This window comes from Schistocerca serialis, chromosome 2 (assembly GCF_023864345.2).
Source record: "Schistocerca serialis cubense isolate TAMUIC-IGC-003099 chromosome 2, iqSchSeri2.2, whole genome shotgun sequence".
Classification (NCBI taxonomy): Eukaryota; Metazoa; Arthropoda; class Insecta; order Orthoptera; family Acrididae; genus Schistocerca; species Schistocerca serialis.
This window is the reverse complement of record NC_064639.1, coordinates 246,257,683-246,280,198: the sequence shown is the minus strand read 5'-3', so window position 1 is coordinate 246,280,198 and position 22,516 is coordinate 246,257,683. Positions and strand designations below refer to the sequence as shown.

The 22,516-nt window shown below is 41.7% G+C and overlaps 1 protein-coding gene across 1 annotated transcript in view; it reads left to right on the top strand.

Annotated features, from left to right (window-relative positions):
• The window catches only part of LOC126455501 (tubulin glycylase 3A-like), a 156,904-nt gene that overhangs the window by 90,832 nt on the left and 43,556 nt on the right, over positions 1–22,516 (top strand). Inside the window, exons 7-8 of the mRNA XM_050091251.1 lie at positions 8,913–9,003; positions 9,100–9,267. Of these exons, the coding sequence (XP_049947208.1) occupies positions 8,913–9,003; positions 9,100–9,267 (259 nt within the window). The remainder of the gene's footprint in view (positions 1–8,912; positions 9,004–9,099; positions 9,268–22,516) is intronic.

Genomic DNA, 22,516 nt, shown 5'->3' with positions numbered 1-22,516 from the left:
ATTTTCCTACCATATTGCTCGTACGACTGTGACCATTCCTGCTGTAAGACTTGCCCTATGCACCTTCCTACCACCAACAATACCAACCCTGTAACTGGCAAAACACAAACTACCAATGGGACAGCCATCTGTGAAATGACACATGTTGTGTACCATCTGATATGTAAACATTGTTCAGCCTTTTACATTGGTATGATTACCATCAAGTTACTAACTGGATCAGTGGCAACGACTGAGTATTTATACTGGCAACACACAATATCCTGTTGTAGAGCATGCTTGTTTGTGTTATAACGTCAAGTTTAACACACATATTTCAGAATGACACAACACATATAAGTCACAGAGTAAGTTGACAAGCAAGACATGTGTACACATTAGCATTCAAATGAGCACTGAGTCCCTGTCTAGCGGCCACTGCTCAGCTGGCCGCTTAGGTGGCGCAGCTACTGCATGGCTGGCAGACAGTGCCGCACGTAGAGGACACACGTAATTGCGCGGTGGCACTTTGAATGATCAGCGAGTCACAACACTTTTCCCCCCTTTGAAATTGTTGCACTGGTCTTGATGGTGGTGTCCTGGAGATGGCTAACGTCCATAGGCATTGTTTGACTCGCCGTAAAGTCTCGAGAAGGAGGCTTCCCATACGGACGGAAGTGTCCCTGATGATAACGGGTCGAGATGACAGGAGACGTAGGGGTCGAATCTGCTGGGGCCCCATGCACCAATCCGCCCGTTGCGGCAAATCCAGTTGATATGACAGGAGACATGGGCGATGTGTCGGCGTCCGTTGGAGGAGGAGGCGAGTAGATTTGCTCTGACAGAGGATGGTCATCCGGTTCCTGCATGGGCACGTCTCCTGGTGGCGTCCGTTCTTGTGCTGGCATCGTGATGACAGTGAGAGGGCTGCATTGTGAGTATTGAGAGATGCCAAGATCCCGAGCGTCATGTAGAGCCAAAGGTGGTGTAGCAGCATTCGGAACAGGCGTTGCTGGCACACGAGGCCGAAGCTGGTCCAAATGACGCACTGCAACACCTGTGTCCGTCTGGATTTCATACAGGCGTCTGCCACGGTGTCTTAAGATGTGGCCCAGGCTCCATTTTGGCCGCCTGCCATATCCCCGTACCCAGACGAGGTCGTCGGCAGTGAACCGGCCAAGTGAAGGCACCCGCAGCCGTGAGGTGGAAGGCCGCATAAGATGAAGTAGCATGCGGGGCTGTCGGCCATGTAAGAGCTCAGCCGGGCTGTGGTCGCCCATGGGGGTGAAACGGTAAGACGCCAGAAACTGGAGAAGCACATCATCAGCAGCAGAAGATGTCAGAAGTTTCCACATCTGAGCCTTAAATGTGCGGACCAGTCATTCAGCCTCACCGTTGGATTGTGGATGGAACGGCGGGGCCATGACATGCATAACACCGTGACGAGCACAAAAATCTGCAAATTCGGAAGAGGCAAATTGCGGACCATTATCAGTAACAAGAGTAGAGGGGAGGCCTTCCAAAGAAAAAATGTGGGCGAGAGCACTGGTGGTTGCCGCAGTGGTAGGCGACATGCAACGGACAATGAAAGGAAAGTTAGAGTAGGCGTCAATTATGAGGAGCCAATAAGTACCTAAAAAGGGTCCCGCAAAGTCAGCATGAATGCACTCCCAGGGCTTCTCAGGCAAAGGCCATGGTGACAAAGATGACTTCGGGGCAGTGGCCTGAGATGCACAAGGGCCGCAGGCAGCGACCATGTGTGCTATTTCAGAGTCGATGCCAGGCCAGTACACGTGACGGCGCGCCAGAGATTTTGTGCGAGACACACCCCAGTGCCCTTGGTGAAGGAGGTGCAAGACCGAAGCATGCAAAGATGCAGGTACCACAGCAGATGGCGAAGCATTGTCAGTGGAGAGGAGGATAACACCAACCCTAGCTGTGAGGCGGTAGCGCAAAGCGTAGTAGTTCCGCAACGGATCAGAAGTCTTAGCGGATGGGCGATCTGGCCAACCCTTCTGAATACAGTGTAAAACCCGGGAGAAGGTAGGGTCAGAACCTGTAGCAGCCGCCAGCCTGTCCCCGGTGATGGGGAACCCGCTGCTCGGCAACATCCAGGTGGAAACACAAAAGTTCGTCCCTATCGAATGCCTGATCAGGACCCATGGGAAGGCGAGACAGAGCATCAGCATTTGCATGTTGAGCCGTTGGCTGGAAATGAATCTCATAATTGAAACAAGACAAGTAAAGAGCCCAATGCTGGAGGCGGTGTGCAGCCTTGTCGGGAAGTGGTGTTGATGGATGAAACAAGGAAACATGTGGCTTGTGATCCGTAACAAGAGGAAATTTTGAGCCATAGAAAAAACACCAAACTTATGAAGAGCATAAATAATGGCCAAAGCTTCTTTCTCAATTTGAGAATACTTTTGTTGGGCATCCGTGAGTGTTTTGGACGCATAAGCAATGGGTTGTTCCAAATCCTCAGAAAAACGGTGCGCAACGACTGCACCGACCCCGTATTGAGAGGCGTCTGTGGCAAGAACAAGATGTTGGCCAGCTCGATAAGTAGCCAGGCACGGGGCCTGTTTCAGCATAGTCTTCAATTTCTGGAAAGCCGCTTCGCATGATGCGGACCAGTGAAAAGACACGTTTTTATGCAACAGGCGATGCAACGGCTGAGCCACCGAAGCCGCAGACAGTAAAAACTTGTGATAGTATGCTATTTTCCCCAAGAAGGCCTGCAGTTCCTTAACAGATGTAGGGCGAGGAAGGGCATCGATCGCAGTGACAGTTTGCTGAAGCGGACGAATACCATCCCAAGAAAGTTGAAACTCCAAGTACGTGATAGATGCCTGAAAAAATTGTGTTTTCTGAAGATTACACTTAAGAACAGCAGTCTGTAAGACATGAAAAAGTGTGCAGAGATTTTGAAGATGTTCTTCAGTGGTGGAGCCAGTGACAACAATGTCGTCCATGTAATTGATACACCCAGGGACAGGGAGCAATAATTGCTCCAAGAATCGCTGAAAGAGAGCAGGGGCACTAGCAACCCCGAATGGCAAGCGTTGGTATTGATAGAGGCCGAAAGGCGTGCTAAGGACCAGAAACTGCCGGGAAGCAGTGTCAAGAGGAAGTTGATGATAAGCTTCTGACAGGTCAATTTTAGAAAAATACTGGCCTCGAGCAAGTTCAGTGAACAGTTCTTCAGGACGGGGCATAGGGTAAGTGTCGATGAGGCATTGAGCATTTACAGTGGCTTTGAAATCGCCACAGAGATGAATATCACCATTTGGCTTAGCAATGACGACAGGAGAGGACCACTCACTGGAAGTGACAGGAAGCAAGACCCCTGAAGCAGTGAGACGATCCAACTCCCATTTTACCCGATCACGAAGGGCCACAGGAAAGGACCGAGCCCGAAAAAACTTAGGCCGAGCAGTGGGTTTGAGCATGATATGAGCTTCAAAGTCATTTGCATGGTCTAACCCACGAGAAAAAAGGGACAAAAATGTCGTCGACAAGGAATCCAGTTGAGCATAAGGAATAGCATCGGAGACAATATTGACAGAGTCATCTATGGAGAACCCAAAAACGCGAAAGGCATCGAAACCGAAAAGATTTTCTGCGTTGCTCTGGTCGACCACAAATATGGGAACAGTACAAATGATGGATCTGTAAGATACCTCAGCATTAAACTGTCTGAAGAGAGAAATCTTCTGTTTATTGTACATCCATAATTGCCGAGTGACAGGTGACAGGAGTGGAGAACCCAACTGAAGATACGTACGAGAATTAATTATAGTGGCAGCAGAACCGGTATCCACTTGCATGCGAACATCTCGACCAAGGATTTGGACAGTGAGGAATAACTTCCCTGAAAGGGAAGAAGTGCAATTGACAGACAACATGGAATCAGAATCAGTGTCCTGTTCATGAACATCATGTATGTGGTCGGATTTGCAAATGGAAGACACATGACCTTTCTTTTTGCAATTGTGACACACAGCTCAACGTTGGGGACAATCCTCGTGTGAATGTTTCGTAATTGCCAAGGGTTTTGCTGCAGTTTCTTAGCGGGTTGTTTACGGCTAGGCTGAGGCTGCGCGTGGGAGCGCACTGCGGCCACGTCGGCCGGTGGGGACGCGCCACACGCGTCGTCAACAGCGCACAGAGGTTGTATTTCCCCGACATCACCCCACGCCTCTATTTGCACCCCAGCGGCGCTAGAAATTTCAAAAGACTGCGCAATGGAGAGAACTTCATCTAGAGTCGGATTCGCCAACTGAAGGGCACGTTGCTGAACTTCTTTGTCGGGCGCTGACCTGATAATAGCATCCCTACCATGGAATCGGCATAGGATTCTTTGTGAACGTCAGTAACATATTGACTCTTTCGACTGAGGCCGTGAAATTCAGCAGCCCAAGCCCGATAGGATTGATGTGGCTGTTTTTGACAACGATAAAAAGCAACACGAGAGGCTACCACATGCATTTGCTTTTGAAAATAGACAGACAGAAGTGAGCACATTTCAGCAAAGGACAAAGATGCAGGATCCTTCAAAGGAGCCAATTGTGACAACAACCGATACATTTGAGGTGAAATTCAGGAAAGGAACAGAGACTTATATGGTTGTTTGTCCGTGACATGAAATGCCAAGAAGTGCTGTCGAAGACATTTTTCATAATCAGACCAGTCTTCCGCCATCTCGTCATAAGGAGGAAAAGGAGGTATAGCCAATGACGAGAAACGCCCCGCATTTCACGCCGCGACGAAATCGCGAATCGCCGCTGTTAGAAGCGTTTGCTGTTCAAGGAGATTTTGCAATAGTTGCTCGACAGTAGCCGTGGAACCCTGTGGGTCAACAGTGAAAAGGAAAAATCCCATCCTCGTCGCCAATTGTTATAACATCAAGTTTAACACATATATTTCAGAACGACACAACACATATAGGTCAAAGAGTAAGTTGACAAGCAAGACATGTGTACACGTTAGCATTCGAATGAGCACTGAGCCCCTGTCTAGCGGCCGTTGCTCGGCTGGCCGCTTAGGTGGCGCAGCTGCTGCATGGCTGGCAGACAGCGCCACATGTAGAGGACGCACGTAATTGCGCGACGATGCTTTGAATGATTGGCGAGTCACAACAGTTTGATCTTAATTGCCATCTGGATTCTCCTCCCTGAGACCAATTTCTCAGAACTCTTCAGGTGGGAACTGGCTTTACAACATGATTTTGGTTTTCCTCTACAAACTACCCTTAATGTGCATTAATTTCTTTAGTCACAGCATTTCTTTTCATTAACTACTCCTTTCTTTGTTCCTATAAGTTTTTTTTTTCTGACTTGCCTATTCCCACCATTCCCCCACCCCCCTGGACCTCAAACTGCCTACCACAAATAATACACTTAGTATTTCACTCTTATTAACTCTTGCACCATGTTTTGTCAGTAATCCCTGCCTTGCTTATTATCCTATCATCCACCTATAAGCTCTCAGGTTTTCAAATCTGGTCCAGTGCAGAGCCCTACAATCAGTCTTTGCTTCTCATTCCATTCAGAAAGTCTCCCTTGTCCCATGGTTCTGGGTGGCTTTTGTGTAACTCTCCCCATTTCCTAAATCTCACCAGGCCTTCTCATTTATCTCTCTCCTTTTCCCTTCAGCCCTTCTGCTAGAAGAAGGACCCACTGGCTTCGATAGCTTGCACATATCCTTAACTTTCATATGCATTTTCTCCTGCTGCCTCTTGGTGAGTACTCAGTGGAATAATTAGAATTGCAGTTCGGTCCATGCTCTCATGTAAAATCATGTAGTGGGAATTTAGCTAATTCATTACATGATAAATTACAAGCCGCAAAAGTCATTTGATAATATGAACCACTACATCATTTTATGTAAATTAGAATTCTACAAGGAACCACACCCCCAACTATTTAATGAAATTAACTTCAGTCAAAAGGTAGCTTTTCATGCATCTCAATGTTTATGAGATCACATCTTCTGAACTATGTGTTACACAATGATATACACTGCCTGACAAAAAAAAAAAGTGAATCACCCAGAAGACATGGCTGAAAGTCAATGCAGCTTCAAACATGTGCACACCATTGGCAGGTGTGTAAATAATTAGAGTTACAGTTCTCTGTGATAAGTAGAACAGCAACCAGGGTACATTAGCCTTGTTATATAAGGCATCATCAGTGGGATCTATAACCATACAGTTTTGTTAGTTTTAGATGATTAAACAGTTCACGTCATGATTTTTTATTTAAAAAACGTAATTCTTATGATTTTCTGATCTGCGTTTTCTTTCATCTGGTCTGGAAGTAGCACTACCACTTTATTACTGCTGTATAAGCACAACTTTGTGTTCTGACCTTCTTCATACTGTTCACCATGTTTCTCCTCATTTTTGTGGTGAACTATTGTTCTTTTGACCCTCGATATAACTATTTCATTGGACACTGCTTCTCACACCATAAATATTGCAACTCCATTACGTGTTTCCTCCAAAGTGTTTCAACATCACGAAGTATATGTTCAAGACTAACTTCATGATGTTTATACCTTGTGTGTGTGTGTGTGTGTGTGTCTTTTTTTGGGGGTTGGGGGGGGGGGGGGGGGGGGGAGAGATTTTTTGTTTGGATTGTTTGGTGTTGTACTAGCTGTTAGCGACTGGTTGAAAGCTTAGACTTGACTTTTTGTTTCACTATTCTGTGGAGAGGTTCATGGATAAGTGAGTGTAAAGAGGTTTGGTGGTATTATTATTATATTGGATAGTATTATTATATTAATCCTCTTTGGGAGTGTTATTCTATTATTTTATCTGTTAGTGTAAATAATGAATTGCTTGCGATGTGTACTTGATCATTCAACAGGGCTTTCCTTTCTGCTTTGGTTTTCTGTATGTGGAAATTTTCTTGCTGTGTTAGGAGGTGTTTTTTATTGTTGACTCTAATTATTTTCATGTCATGTTCTCTAGTGGTTGGTTTGTGGTCATGTTCTCTTAGGTGTTCTGCAAAATGTGGAGTGGTTTGTCCCATATTTGCAGTCTCTAATGTGTTCTATGTATCTGACATCAAATGTTGTACCTGTTTGTCCTATGTATCTTGACTTCACAAGTGTTACACTGTAGTTGATATATACTTGCTTTCTGGTATATGTGCCCATTTTTTGTCAGTGTTGGGGCGTATTTTTGTACAGAATAGTCTGTTGTATATGCTATGCAGAAAGGAAAACCCTATTGTATGATCAAGGTTACATGCCAAGCAATTCATTATTTACACTAATAGATAAAATAATATAATAATGCTCCCAAAGAAGATTAATAATACTATCCAGTATAATAATAATACCACCAAACATCTTTACAATCACTTATCCATGAACCCCTCCACAGAATAGTGAAACAAAAAGTCAAATCAGCTGTCACCTAAGCTTTCAACCAGTCGCTAACAGCTAGTACAACACCATACAATTCAAACCACCAACCTCCCCCCACCCCCACCCCCACCCAAGGGAAAAAAAAACCTTTTCAGCTCCCTTCTCTCTCATACACACACAAGGTATAAACATCACGAATAGAAGTTAGTCTTGAACATATACTTCATGAGGTTGGCAACAAGTAGGTAGACATGCCAAAGAGGAGGAAACATGTAATTGAGTTGCAATATTTACAGTGTGAAAAGCAGTGTCCAGTGAAATGGTTATATCAAGGTGCAAAAGAACAAGAGCTCACCACAAAAAGGAGGAGAAACATGACGAACAGTGTGAAGAAGGTCAAAATGCAAAGCTGTGCTTATATGGCAGTAATACAGTGGTAGTGTGACCTCCAGACCAGATGAGAGAAAATGTAGATCAGCAAATCGTAAGTAATTACTTTTTTACATAAAAAATTATAATGTGAACTGTTTAATAATCTAAAACTAACAAAACTGTATCATTATAGATCCCACTGATGATGGCTTAGAACCAGTAAAATAAAATAAGTGGCAGCAGGAAAAGGCGGATTTATTTACAAAACAAATATAATCAAGAAAGTATTTATCAGTTTCTATCCATGGTAAGGATATCAACACATAAAATTGCAGTTTTCTGAAACAGTTTTAATATTCTTAAACATATTAGACTCACAAATATAGTGGATTTTTCCAAAATAAGAATCACGTCATAAAATTAGCAAGTTTATAACAATGTTTTGTATGTGAAATATCTGTTGCACTTTTATGCATTAAATATTTTAAATGTTTAAAATGTAAGCACTTCCAAAAACCCTTTATTATGAGCAATTACATATGGCTGGAATCTGAAATGGATGTATAAGAGGTATTCAGATGAATATTCAGTTTATTGAGAAGTGCCGATAAATATGATGTCTTGAATGGGAAAGTTATTTAAAAAGACAGAAAATATACATCTCATGGCACGGAAGCAAATTCACAGCAAATATAAATAGCAGCTTCCAGGCAATGTGAGTATTAATGCATAAAACTCACAAAATGTTTTGTCATTACTGTATGCAGTGAGCTTTCATTGGGAAGTTGTTTCAGTACCACTGGAATGTAGCTAATTTTGTTTTGATATAACAGCAATAAAGTTTCCTACCGATAACTACAAGGTATTCGCAGAGATGAGAAACAAAATCTTAACATTGTTTCATTAAACCATCAGATCATAAACTTTATACAGATCATTTGTTTAAGCAAACATCAAGCAAGGTGGTAAAAGCACACAAAACAACTTTGTTTATGCACAGTAGAAATCACTTAAGTGTGAACTTGCCACTTCCAGATTGTGTCTGTAGTTCATTGCTAGTAATTAGTCCTTGTTTAGTAATTAAAAGAGATGTAATCATTTCTTTAAGTGGTATCTTGCAAAGTTTGAATGCTATTACTAACCATGGTTTTTAAAATTAATAATGTATATGTTTACATTTCTCACAGAACGTCCTTTATTGATATATAAAACAAAATTTGACATACGACAGTGGTTTTTGGTAACATCAACTCACCCACTTGTGGTATGGATGTATAAGTAAGTATGTTACACAGAAATGTTTCACTGATTGATAAATTCTTCATGGTGACACTGAAATGTTTGTTATTTATTTATTTTATTCTCTGTTTTTAGAGAAAGCTATCTTCGATTTTGTTCCCAGCCATTTAGCCTCAAGAACTTCCATGAGTCTGTTCACTTATGTAACAATGCAGTACAAGCTAGATACAAAAATGGAAAAAGAGATCCTGCATTACCTGATGAAAATATGTGGGACTGTTACACATTTCAAGCATATCTAAGGTATAGTCAGTAAATTTGTGAAATTTATTTTCAAAGTCTCCAGCAAAAATATGGCACCAGAAATTTTAACATTGTAACAAATGAAAACCAGAGTGATTATTAAAATCATAGTTGACTGTTGGTGTAACTACAAACCACAAAGGGCTCTTCATTGTTCAAAGCCAGATTAGTGAGATTGAACAAGAGAGGCCTCCAGTTGCAGTTTCATAACTGCACAAGTGACACATAGAGGTTAATTTTATCTGTGGAATATTTTGTTACACAGCTTTTCATAATAGCCAAATGGTTTGTGTTTCGGTCAAGTAGATAGCCTACATAATTGTACTAGGATAACATCCTTTGTTTGGGATACTTATGCCAATGTAAATAAAATCAAAGTCATACACTATTAGCTGCCACTAGCATAGGTTGTGTTTTTTTAGTGCTCCACAGTTTTCGAAATTTCGATTGTGATAAACTGACACTGCAGTGTTCTTCTTTGGCATTCCAGTGAAGGTGTCGTAAATTCAGCTAAGTAAAAACACTTGCAGTTTGCACATTTATTTACATATATATACATTGACTTCCAAATTCTTCTTTGTGAGAGACTGTGTGTGTCAGATAATTTTGAGATGAAATTTGAGACTCTTAACATTCTATTTCACATAATCTTTCATATTTGTGAGAGCTATGAAAATCTTACACTTAATTTGTACTTTTTAGAAGCTTTTGGCCATAATATCTCGATTCAAAACAATCATTCCCTAATTTAATTATATATTAATGTGAAAAGGTATATTTTTAAGAATTTTTGACACTTCCAGTTGTATATTTTTGAGAATTTTTGGTAGTGGTGAGTGTTGTGCACAACCTATTTAGTATAAATGATCATCTGTGACTTATAGTTACTGTAAATAACCAACATATCAATTTGTACTAGTTCTCTCTTTCAACAGGAGTGTGTATCATCTGAAATTGTCATAAATTAATGCTATTATTGAATTTGTTAGCATCCATAACCTGAAAAATATTTCACAGAAGCACTATTTTTTGTGCCAAGCTATTCGGCTGTCATAATAGCTATCACATTTTGGCTGTTAACTGTTTCAGTTCTAAAGGGCTACTGACAATACAAATTTACAAAAAAATCAGCAGACTTAGTTCACAATTATTTGTTTAGTGTTCTGTAAAATATTGCACCAGGCAAAATGCAGTTCCACTGTGCATGCTGTTCTCAGGCACAGGAAGAATTTGTTGATGTAGGTAAACACCTGAAAATCATCCTATGTGCTGTCAAGTGACTGGAAGATGCTGCAAATTGATGTGTTGGGTAGGCTACCAAGAGTTCTGTAACAGAGGTACGAAAAGTACCTCAAGTACTATCCTCTCCTGTGGATACTGTCTCTTCTTCATGAAATATAGGATTTATCAATACACATCCACTTGACTGCAAGCGGTTTGTCTATGGTAGGTCAAGGCATCCTATACATGGGAGACAGGGACAACCGAGAACTCAGTTCCCTCAACCAACAGATTTGAGGTGCTGTCTTCCACCGAAAATGAAACTGAGCCAGTGAGTGTCACTTCACCCATTGGGACACATGCTGAGCCACATGTAAAGTGAAGGCAAACAGAAAAGGGTAAGGGGTCTATTAATTGTTAGCATTTAAAATGTACAGCAATTAATGGTACCCTTAGCAAAATGGCAGCAAGGAATGGGAAGAAATGTCATGTGCCCTCAGCGTGTATATCTGGGAGCCTTATTCAATATGGTGAAGAGGCAGTTTCGCAACCACTGAGGAAACAGGATGTGTTTAGCTGAAAATTGTGGTGGACATTGGGACAAACGATGCCTGTCATCTGGGGTCCAAGATCATACTTGAATCATACCAGTGACTAACAGAGAAGGGTGAGAAAAACACCCTAGTTCACAGTTTCAATAAAGCTCATAGTCTACAGCATTAGCCCAAGAATAGATGATGACCTCCTGGTTGTAAGTTGAGTGGAACATTTGAACCTGAGACTGCAATTTTTCTGTGACAAGTTAGACTGAATTCCTGGACTTGCAACATAGGGTTGATGTGTACACTACACATCAGAGACTGCTACCCAAGTAGCTGACTGTATGTGGGGTGCACACAAGGCTTTTAGTTAGGTGACTCTCCATTCAGTCCAGATTATGATAGCTGTGGGAGACATGGAGGTATTAGTATAAGATCCAAAGTAATGACTGACCTCCCCGCCTCTCCCCTCCCTCCCCCAATTCCTCCACCACCCCCACACATGGGCACAAGAGTATTACAGTCTAATAATTAACTGCCAAAGCATTCACCACAAAGTGCCAGTGTTTGAAGTGCTCCTAAAAAGGTGTGAAGCTCAAATAATACTACATACAGAAAGCTGGTTAAAACCTGAAATTGACAGCAGTGATATTTTTGGGGAAAATTTAAGCATATATTGAAAAGACAGATTAATGGGAAATGGAAGTAATGTATACAAGAAGCTCAAATAGACCACAGTAAAAATTGAAGGTACATGCTAGATTTTGTGGGTAATCGTAAGTATCAGATGTGGGCATAAAATTATAACTAGATCATTCTGTCAGCCACCACTAATGTTACCAAAAACTGTAGAGAAAACTTCAGTTCACTAGTACTATAATTATCAGAGGAGACTTTCATCACACAATGATCAGTTGGGATATTTACAGTTTTGCTAGTGGTGGACATAACATTCTGTGAAACATTGCAAAATGCCTTCTCCTAAAACTACTTAGAATAGGTGTTTCATAACATCCATTCATGATGTAAATATAATAGATCTAATGGCAACAGACCTGACCTATTTGATGATGGCCACATCAAAACTGATATCAATTATCATGAGACAGTTGTAGCTACAATGATTACCACAGACAAAGTGCAACTAAAACAAGCTGAAAGATTTATGTGTTCAGTAAATTAGAAAAAGGAGTCATAGTGTCATATCTCAATGAGGAACTTGAAACTTATAGCTCAATACTGCAGCAGGTAGAAAACTATGGATAAAGTTTAAAAGAATAATTGACCATGCACTTTATACATATGTACTCAGGAGAACAGTTTGTGATGGGGGAGACCCTCAAAGATTTACAGTCAACGTAAAAAAACTCCTAAAGAAACAGGGACTACCAATGATAGCTGTAAAACAAAGCGGAGAACTATAGGTATAGACATGAGAATGAAATGCTTTGGGCTCTCAAGAGAGTAATGCAGGAAGCCTACTGTATTTTTGAAAGATCTTTCTCAAAACCCTAAGAAATTCTAGTCATATGTAAAGGCTGTTAGCTGCATCAAAATTAGTGTCAAGTCACTCACAAATGAGACAGGAAGTGAAACTGAATGTAGCAAAGCAAAAGCAGAAGTGCCTAACTCTATTGTCAAAGGGAAACCAAAGAGTATTACTCCTTCAGTTTCAAAAAATGGCTCCAGTTCTCTTGAAAATAGTCCATGTAAAGAATGTTACAAGACTAACCACAGATGAATGTGCACAGTGTGATGCTGGATTTAGGATATACAATAACTAAGACTTTAGGCACATTCTGCCAAAGAATGAGGTGAATGTTACTCAGTGAATTATCTATGAGAAGCCTTTATCAAGGTAGGTGCTGTATTTGTTAAATGCTGGTCCAAATGCAAAACAAATCACACATCAATCTTTAGTAAGAATTCAATTGACTTTCTGAATCAGTTTGTTACTGTCGATAAGACACAGAACTACTAGTTCATATCTGGAAAAAACAGCAATCAAAGTAGTGGATGAAAGCATGTGATGTCACAACAAAGAAGGATACGTTGTTTTCCTCCATGGCCAGCCAGGATTTCAGGTGCTTTCAGTCCGGATCGAAACCATCACAGCTCAAGTGCCTGCACTTCATGCTCAGCCAGCTGCTGCTTCCTCACTGCCATATCCTTGTCAGCACATTCGTGTACATCATCATGCTGAAGACCCACCCACTATGTGTTTGTATCAGTGCACGTTTGGCAAGCATGCTTCCCAGTGCCCCCCTCTGTGCAACCCATGCAAATGCCAGTGGTATCCATGGGTAAGTGCATATGGATGGCTTGCTGCTTCAGAATTCTTGTAGACAATGTCTGGCCAGCACTTCCTCTTTGAAACTGGGTCTGACCTGTATGTTCATCCATGCACACTGCTCCCTGGGTGTCAACCGAAAACACCATTTCAGCAGGTAGCTGCCAACATTTCATCCATCACCACCCATGGAGCCTACCTGATGTTATTGGACCTAGGACTGTACTGCACCTTCAGCTGAAAATTCACCATCACAGACATCAGAAATCCAACTATTGGTGCTGACTTTTTACATTTTCAGTTCTTCCCTGATATTGCCAGTTCTTGTCTCATGAACATGGACTCTGATCACTCAACAGTTGGCTTCCACCATGTTGAGCAAAACTTTGTATTGAAGCTCACCCATGCTGTTGTCACTGGACAGTACCAGGACCATCTGGACAGTACCAGGACCATCTCAACAATTTCCCACCAATTGCACACCCACTTGTAGCACCACAAGACATATGGCACAGTGTAATCCATCATATCCATACTGTGCCTGCTCCTCCACTTTTCAGGAGGTCGCAGTACCTCACATTGGAGTGACTTGCTGCTGCTAAAGCTAAATTTGAGGTTTCTTTAAGAATAATATCATGATGTCATTCACCATTTGGGCAGCCCCTGATTCTCTCCTTTCCACCTCGTACTGAAGGAAGATGCATCCTGACAAGCTGGCAGTGACTATTGTGCTCATGATACATGCTCCATCCTGGACAAATATCTGGTCCCAAGCCTTCACACATGACCTCAGTGGCATTTCAGTGTTCAGTGTCTATACCAGTTGCCACAGTAGATATCCAAATGACATACATCACCACACCTTCAGCCTCTTCAAATCAGTTTACATGGCATTTGATCTCTGAAATGCTGCACAGATATGGCAGCAATTCATCCATGGCATGCTACATTACCTGCCCTTTTGCTTCACCTTTTTCTATGACATCGTGCAGCAGCACTGTGAACACTGACAGCAGCATTTCAATGGCTAAATAATTTTGGGTTATTATTAATCCATCCAAATGCATCTTTGGTGCCTCCCAGATGACATTCCAAAAGTTCAGGCTATTCAGGAAATTCAATGTCCACAAACTTTTCGTGAACTCCGCTGGTTCCTTGGAATGCTGAACTTGTGCTCTCCTCAGCACAGCCTCTTCTCCCCATCACACCCTCTATTCAAAAGATGCTGGCAGATGCTCTTGCTGGTCCTAAGAGCAACATTCCCATTCTTTAAATTGGACACTATCTTCACTACTGCTAAGAACAGCATTAGTCATGCTGTACTTCTGGCTCGCCCAGAACGTGACACCCAATTGGCACTGGTGATCAATGCCAGCCAGCAAGCCTTAGGTGCAGTCTTGCAGCAACACAGCGGTGGTTCCTGACAACTGTTGGCTTTCTTTTCGAAGAAGCTCATGTGTCCACAATGCCAGTGAAGTATCTGTGACAGGGACCTGCTTGCCACCTACGAGGCAATCCACTACTTTCACTGACCACTGGATGTCAGGAACGTTGTCATACTCCCGGACCACAAACTCATCACAATGCCTTTCATTCAGACCAACAATCACTACTCACCATCTCAATTCTGCCAATTGGAATATATCTCTCAGTTCAATGTACAAAATTCAGCACATCCCTAGAATGGATAATATTGGTTCCCATTGTCTGTTCACTGGTTGCATCAATTTCTGCACTTAGTGCAGCACAAGAGGTCAGTACAGGGCTGAAGTCTTATTGCCAGAACCTAAACATTGGCTTTAGACTGGAGCGTGTCTCTATCCTTGGCACGGACATAAAACTGTTGTGTGACTCCTCCACCGGCAAGCCATGATCTTTCCTACCACCACCTTCCGCTGGCAGGCCTTTTGGCAGCATCCACAACCCATGCAACCTGGTGTTAATGCCACACCAGGCTTGTTACCAGTCGCTATGTGTGCCCTGGCATCAGCTCAGACAGTTACACCTGAGCTCTCTGCAGTGTTGCTTGTCAGTTGTCCAGCGTGTCCATACTCGCATTGGTGATTTCCCAGAGGTTGCAGGGAGCCATGTCTATATTGACATTGTCAGCCCTCTCGCCATATCTGGCAGCCAGTGGTATCTTTTAACTATCATTGATCATTTCACATGCTGGCCAGAGGTGATAAAAATTCCTTACATCTCACCTGAAACTGTGGCGTGAGCATTTGTGAGTACATGGATTGCTCATTTTGCTTCCCCACTCCACATCACTATGGATTGCAGAGAATAGTTTGAATTCCAGCTGTTCAGTGAGCTTGCCCAACTCTGTGGCACTCTCTGTCACTACACCACTGCATACCACTCAACCAGTAATGGTATGGGCAAGTGACAGCAGCACACTTTGAAGACTGCTCTCCTTTGCCACAGCACAGCATGGACAGCTGTACTCCTCATCATCCTTCTCGAGCTCCACAGGAGTTTCAAGATGTATGTACATCAGTGCCCCAGTGGCTGAGCTGTTCTATGGTGAGCGTTTTGGACACCTGGAGAATTTGTTGAGGCCTCTGCCACCACTTCTGCCTCTCACCTACTGACCTTCTTGGATGGGCTGTGCTCCCATGTTGCAAACATGTGTCCTCAACCCAGCTCTCAACATGGTACCCTACCTTCCTATATTCATAAAGATATGACCACTTCCATGCACATGATGGCCCAGATTAATTGGATCTGGCCTGATCTCCAGCCTCCATACTTTGGTCTTCATATGATTGTTAGATGAGGTCACCATATCATGGAGTTTGCCATCAATAGGAACACCCAGATGGTGTCACTTTACTGTATAACATTGGCCTACACCTTTCTGTCTGAGCCCAACTTTACACACTCCACTCAAATGGCCTCACCACCACCACCACAACCACACAACCACCCCCTGGACTGCCACCATCTTCCCAGTCAACACAACCACCAATGCAAGACCTTCCATCCTCTTCTGGGTGACAAGTGCACTTGCCAGCCTGATTCGCTTGCTGGAGGGGGGCGGGGTCTGTGTAGAGGTGCATCAGCCTACCTAAAAATAAATATAAAGCAGGTCCCAGTGATAGAGGCTGTGAGTTTGGTGTCCAATTTATATCAAAAGTATTTCCACCCCACTGCATTCCAAATTTAAGAGGTTCCTGTAGGATTAAGAAGCAGAGTTTTCAGATGTGTCACCACTACTACAACTTCTCTGGACATGCATATAATGCATATTCACACAGACAAAGGGTAGAATGTACCAGTTCATTATGTGTGCTGTGATGGTGTCATGATTTCAGCGATCACCTGAGTGACAGATTGTCTAGTACCAATAGTGGTCACTTGTGTGATGGTATATGCTGTGGTTTCAATGGTCATCTGAGCAATGGTTTATGTTAGTGCATTATTGGTTGCTTCTATGGTAGGACATGTTATTGAGTGCAGTGGTCACCTGAGTGTTGTATTATTTACAGTGCTCTTCAGTGGTCACTCCTGTGACAAACCCTGTACAGTAATTAAATGGTCGCCCTAGTAACTAATATTGTATGACATTGTTATCAATTCTGCAACTAGTTTCTTGTAGCAATCAGCAAATGTACTTAGTGAGCAGCTGTGTCATTTATGCATCAGAACATGTCTGTTATACTTTCTATGTGGATCATTCCAAAAATTCATAGTACCATGAGTTCCATTGTAACCTCTGACAAATAAGGGACAATCAAAATTTTCAACTTGAGTGTTCCTGCAGCATATATGCTGTTTAGTGCAAATTTGATGTGGATATATAGGCACCAGCATGTAGGCAAGGGGTTGGTGTTGCATTTGTGTCTTTCTGACATGCATTTTGTAAATGCAGAAACATGAAGTAAGGTGATGTTATTACCAAATGCACCCAAACAGGACCAGTGTGCTGTTACTCTTTTCTTGGCTACTGAAGGACAAATGCTGGTATACGCCCATCGGAGAATGAAGACTGTGTAAGGCAGCATGTCTGTCAAAAAACACCATTGTGGGCAAGGTGCTGCTTCATGATAATGCAAATCCGTATGTCACAAATGTTGTAATGCAGAAGTTATGCCAACTCAAGTGTAAGACACTGTCCTATAGTTGTGGTTTCTCCCCATGTGATTTTGACACTTTCAGTCCCTTAAAAAGGGCCTTGAAGGGTCGACAATTCCATCAGACAAGGATGTGCAGCATGCAGTTATGGACTTCTTCATGCAGCAGGATGTGGCATTTTGCTAAACAGATATCTTCAACCTGGTACATTGGTGGGATGATTGCCTCAGTGCTCAAAGAAATTTTGTCTGGTTGGGGCCGAGTCAGGACATAACTTGTCTTGATGTGGTAGACGTCCAACATTGTATCTGCTGATAGCACATATGTGATTCCTCTGTGGTGAATTTCAAGAGTGGGACACATTATTGCTACCAGTATGTCACTGTTGCAATGTTGTTGCTCCAGTCTCTCTTTGAAAAGGAACATGTTGACTGGCAGTAGTGGTATTCTGCCTTATCTCTTCGATACTCCCACTGTGTGCATCACATGTATTGCAAGCATCTGCAACTGTTGCATGGACTGTGCAAAATTTCTGCTGCTACTGTGATAGACTAATGTTTTGTCATGAACACAAGCAGTACAAGGGGCATCATGGCAGTAGTAGTCTACTCTTCTCTGATGTTCAGATCAGAAAGATACAGCATGCCATGTTGGGAAGGTGAATGAACGTATGTCAGTTACTTGGTTTTGCTATACATATGATGTGAATGCTGTTGCCTTCTGATATGGGTTTTTTCATCAAGCAATTTTGAAGACTTGCTTAAGTGACAGATTGTCAAATTTGATCACTTCAGCACACTTATGCGGATCAAGTACATCATACATTGCACAGCCTGATGCTGCTCACATAAGAGTCTGTGCACCGTAAATGAAACATCAATTTTGACTCACATGTTTCAGTTTTTTAAATCATTGCCCAGAAGATTGGCATTGTTGTTTCTTGAAACCAAAGAAAGGAAAACAACAATCTTGTGAAAATGATAGGTTGCTACTCACCGTAAAGATGACACACTGAACTGCAGACAGGCACAACAAAAAGACTGCTACACTTTTATCTTTTGGCCCTAGCATTCTTCTGAAAAGAAAACACACACAAATTCACACAAGCAAGCACACCTGACACATACATGACTGCTATCTCTGGCAGCTCTGGTCGGAAGTAGCGGTCATGTGTGCATGAGATGTGCTTGGGTTAATGTGTGTGTGTGTGTGTGTGTGTGTGTGTGTGTGTGTGTGTTTACTTACCTCGATCTTTTCATTGTGCCTGCCTGCATCTCAATGTGACATCTTAATGGTGAGTAGCAGTTTATCTGTTTCATAATATTGTTGATCCTCCAACATGGACTTTCCAATGTTGGAAATGAAAACACTGAGACACTACAACCACTCACAATTCACAGTACTAGACTAACATCAGAGCTTGTGCATCACACCAGATCAGAAACTATCAATGGTTCAATGGTGGCAATTAGTGCCTGAGACACACACTGTTGTGAGGTGCTGACATAACTGTATGGCAACCTCTCTCCATTCCATATGATCATGCTCAGATGAGGAGAATGAAATCCAGCCAATGGGCAAGGTGCCTGTGGTACATGTTGTGGTGAAAGTTTTTTGATAAGTTATTTTTGCTGATGTTGCAGTTGATGCTAATGCTGCTGTTTTGTTGCTGGTCATTGAATTTCAGAATTATCTCTTTCATAATGAAGTTTTAATTATCTGATTTGATTTCTTTATTAATAATAATAATTTACATTGTGTGGACTTTATCACTCAAAAAATAGATTAAGTAACAGCTTAATATTAGTTGCTTACACCATAATTGACAATTTTCTATTACATTTGATTTTTAGTCCTAGATGACTGTTATTTCTACGTATATTATAATAGAGAGCTTCTTAAATTAAATAACTTTTTTTTATTTTAGGCACTCCATTACCATATTAAAATTTTTATTTTGTCTGTAATTTTTTAGTTTTGTTGTGGAAGACCAGAGCATACCTATGTCAATGTATATATACTCGGCTGGGTTTTAACTTTAGCTGTTTTTAGTTTCATAATCAAGCATGAAACAATTTTTAACATAGTAGTCAAAATATATATATATATATATATATATATATATATATATATATATATATATATATATATATATATATATATATATACACACACACATACACACACACAAAGATGATGTGACTTACCAAACAAAAGTGCTGGCACGTCGATAGACACACAAACAAACACAAACATACACACAAAATTCAAGCTTTCGCAACAAACTGTTGCCTCATCAGGAAAGAGGGAAGGAGAGGGAAAGACGAAAGGAAGTGGGTTTTAAGGGAGAGGGTAAGGAATCATTCCAATCCCGGGAGCGGAAAGAGTTACCTTAGGGGGAAAAAAGGACGGGTATACACTCGCACACACACACATATCCATCCACACATATACAGACACAAGCAGATCTCTGCCCAAACTCTTTGCCTTTACAAATGTCTGCTTGTGTCTGTGTATGTGCGGTTGGATATGGGTGTGTGTGCGAGTGTATACCTGTCCTTTTTTCCCCTAAGGTAAGTCTTTCCGCACCCGGGATTGGAATGACTACTTACCCTCCCCCTTAAAACCCACTTCCTTTCGTCTTTCCCTCTCCTTCCCTCTTTCCTGATGAGGCAACAGTTTGTTGCGAAAGCTTGAATTTTGTGTGTATGTATGTGTCTGTTTGTGTTTCTATCGACCTGCCAGCACTTTCGTATGGTAAGTCACATCATCTTTGTTTTTAAATATGTATATGTGTGGATGGATATGTGTGTGTGTGCGAGTGTATACCCGTCCTTTTTCCCCCTAAGGTAAGTCTTTCCACTCCCGGGATTGGAATGACTCCTTACCCTCTTCCTTAAAACCCACATCCTTTCGTCTTTCCCTCTCCTTCCCTCTTTCCTGATGAGGCAACAGTTAGTTGCGAAAGCTTGAATTTTGTGTGTATGTTTGTGTTCGTTTGTTTGTCTGTCGACCTGCCAGCACTTTCATTTGGTAAGTCACATCATCTTTGTTTTTAGATATATTTTTCCTACGTGGAATGTTTCCCTCTATTATATATATATAGACACACACGCAGGGTGGTCCATTGATCGTGACCGGGCCAAACATCTCATGAAATAAGCATCAAATGAAAAAACTACAAAGAACGAAACTTGTCTAGCTTCAAGGGGGAAACCAGATGGCGCTATGGTTGGCCCACTAGATGGCACTCCCATAGGTCAAATGGGTATCAACTACGTTATTTTTAATTGGGACCCCTATTTTTTATTACATATTCATGTAGTATGTAAAGAAATATAAATGTTTTAGTTGGACCATTTTTATCACTTTCTGATAGATGGCACTGTAATAGTCACAAACATATGGCTCACAATTTTAGATGAACAGTTGGTAACAGGTAGGTTTTTAAATTAAAATACAGAACATAGTTACGTTTGAACATTTTATTTCAGTTGTTCCAATGTGATACATGTACCTTTGTGAACTTATCATTTCTGAAAATGCATGCTATTACAGTGTGATTACCTATAAATACCACATTAATGCTATAAATGCTCAAAATGATGTCCGTCAACCTCAATGCATTTGGCAATACGTGTAATGACATTCCTCTCAACAGCGAGTAGTTCACCTTCTGTAATGTTCGCACATCCATTGACAATGCACTGACACATGTTGTCAGGTGTTGTCAGTGGATCATAATAGCAAATATCCTTCAACTTTCCCCACAGAAAGAAATCCGGGGACATCAAATCCGGTGAACGTGTGGGCTATGGTATGGTGCTTCGAAGACCAGTCCACCTGTCATGAAATTTGCTATTCAATACTGCTTCAACTGCACGCGAGCTATGTGCTAGACATCAATCATGTTGGAAGTACATCGCCATTTTGTCATGCAGTGAAACATCTTGTAGTAACATCGGTAGAACATTACATAGGAAATCAGCACACATTGCACCATTTAGATTGCCATCGATAAAATAGGGGCCAATTATCCTTCCTCCCATAATGCCACACCATACATTAACCCACCAAGATCACTGATGTTCCACTTGTCACAGCCATCATGGATTTTCCATTGCCCAATAGTGCATATTATGCCGGTTTACGTTACCGCTGTTGGTGAATGACGCTTCGTTGTTACATAGATTGCATGCAAAAAATCTGTAATCATCCTGTAATTTCTCTTGTGTCCAGTGGCAGAACTGTACATGATGTTAAAAGTCATCACAATGCAATTCCTGGTGCATAGAAATATGGTACAGGTGCAATCGATGTTGATGTAGCGTTCTCAACACTGACGTTTTTGAGATTCCCGATTCTTGCGCAATTTGTCTGCTACTGATCTGCAGATTAGCCACAACAGCAGCTGAAACACCTACTTGGGCATCATCATTTGTTGCAGGTCATGGTTGATGTGCCACATGTGGCTGAACATTTCCTGTTCCCTTAAATAACGTAACTATCCAGCGAACGGTCTGGACACTTGGACGATGTCATCCAGGATATCAAGCAGTATACATAGCACACGCTCGTTGGGCATTTTGATCACAATAGCCATACATCAACACGATATCAACCTTTTCCACAATTTTAACACGGGTAATGTATCACAAAGCAAATACCGCCCACACTGGCACAATGTTTCGTGATACCACATACTTATACATTTGTGACTATTACAGTGCCATCTATCACAAAGGAAAAAAAGTGGTCCAACTAAAACATTCATATTTCTTTACATACTACACGAATATGTAATAATAAATGGGGGTTCCTGTTTTAAAAACGCAGTTCATATCCGTTTGCAAATGATTGAAGCGATTTCACAGCTCTACAATAACTTTATTATTTGAGATATTTTCACAATGCTTTGCACACGCATACAAAAACTCAAAAAGTTTTTTTAGGCATTCACAAATGTTTGATATGTGCCCCTTTAGTGATTCGGCAGACATCAAGCCGATAATCAAGTTCCTCCCACACTCGGCGCAGCATGTCCCCATCAATGAGTTCGAAAGCATCGTTGATGTGAGCTCGCAGTTCTGGCACGTTTCTTGGTAGAGGAGGTTTAAACACT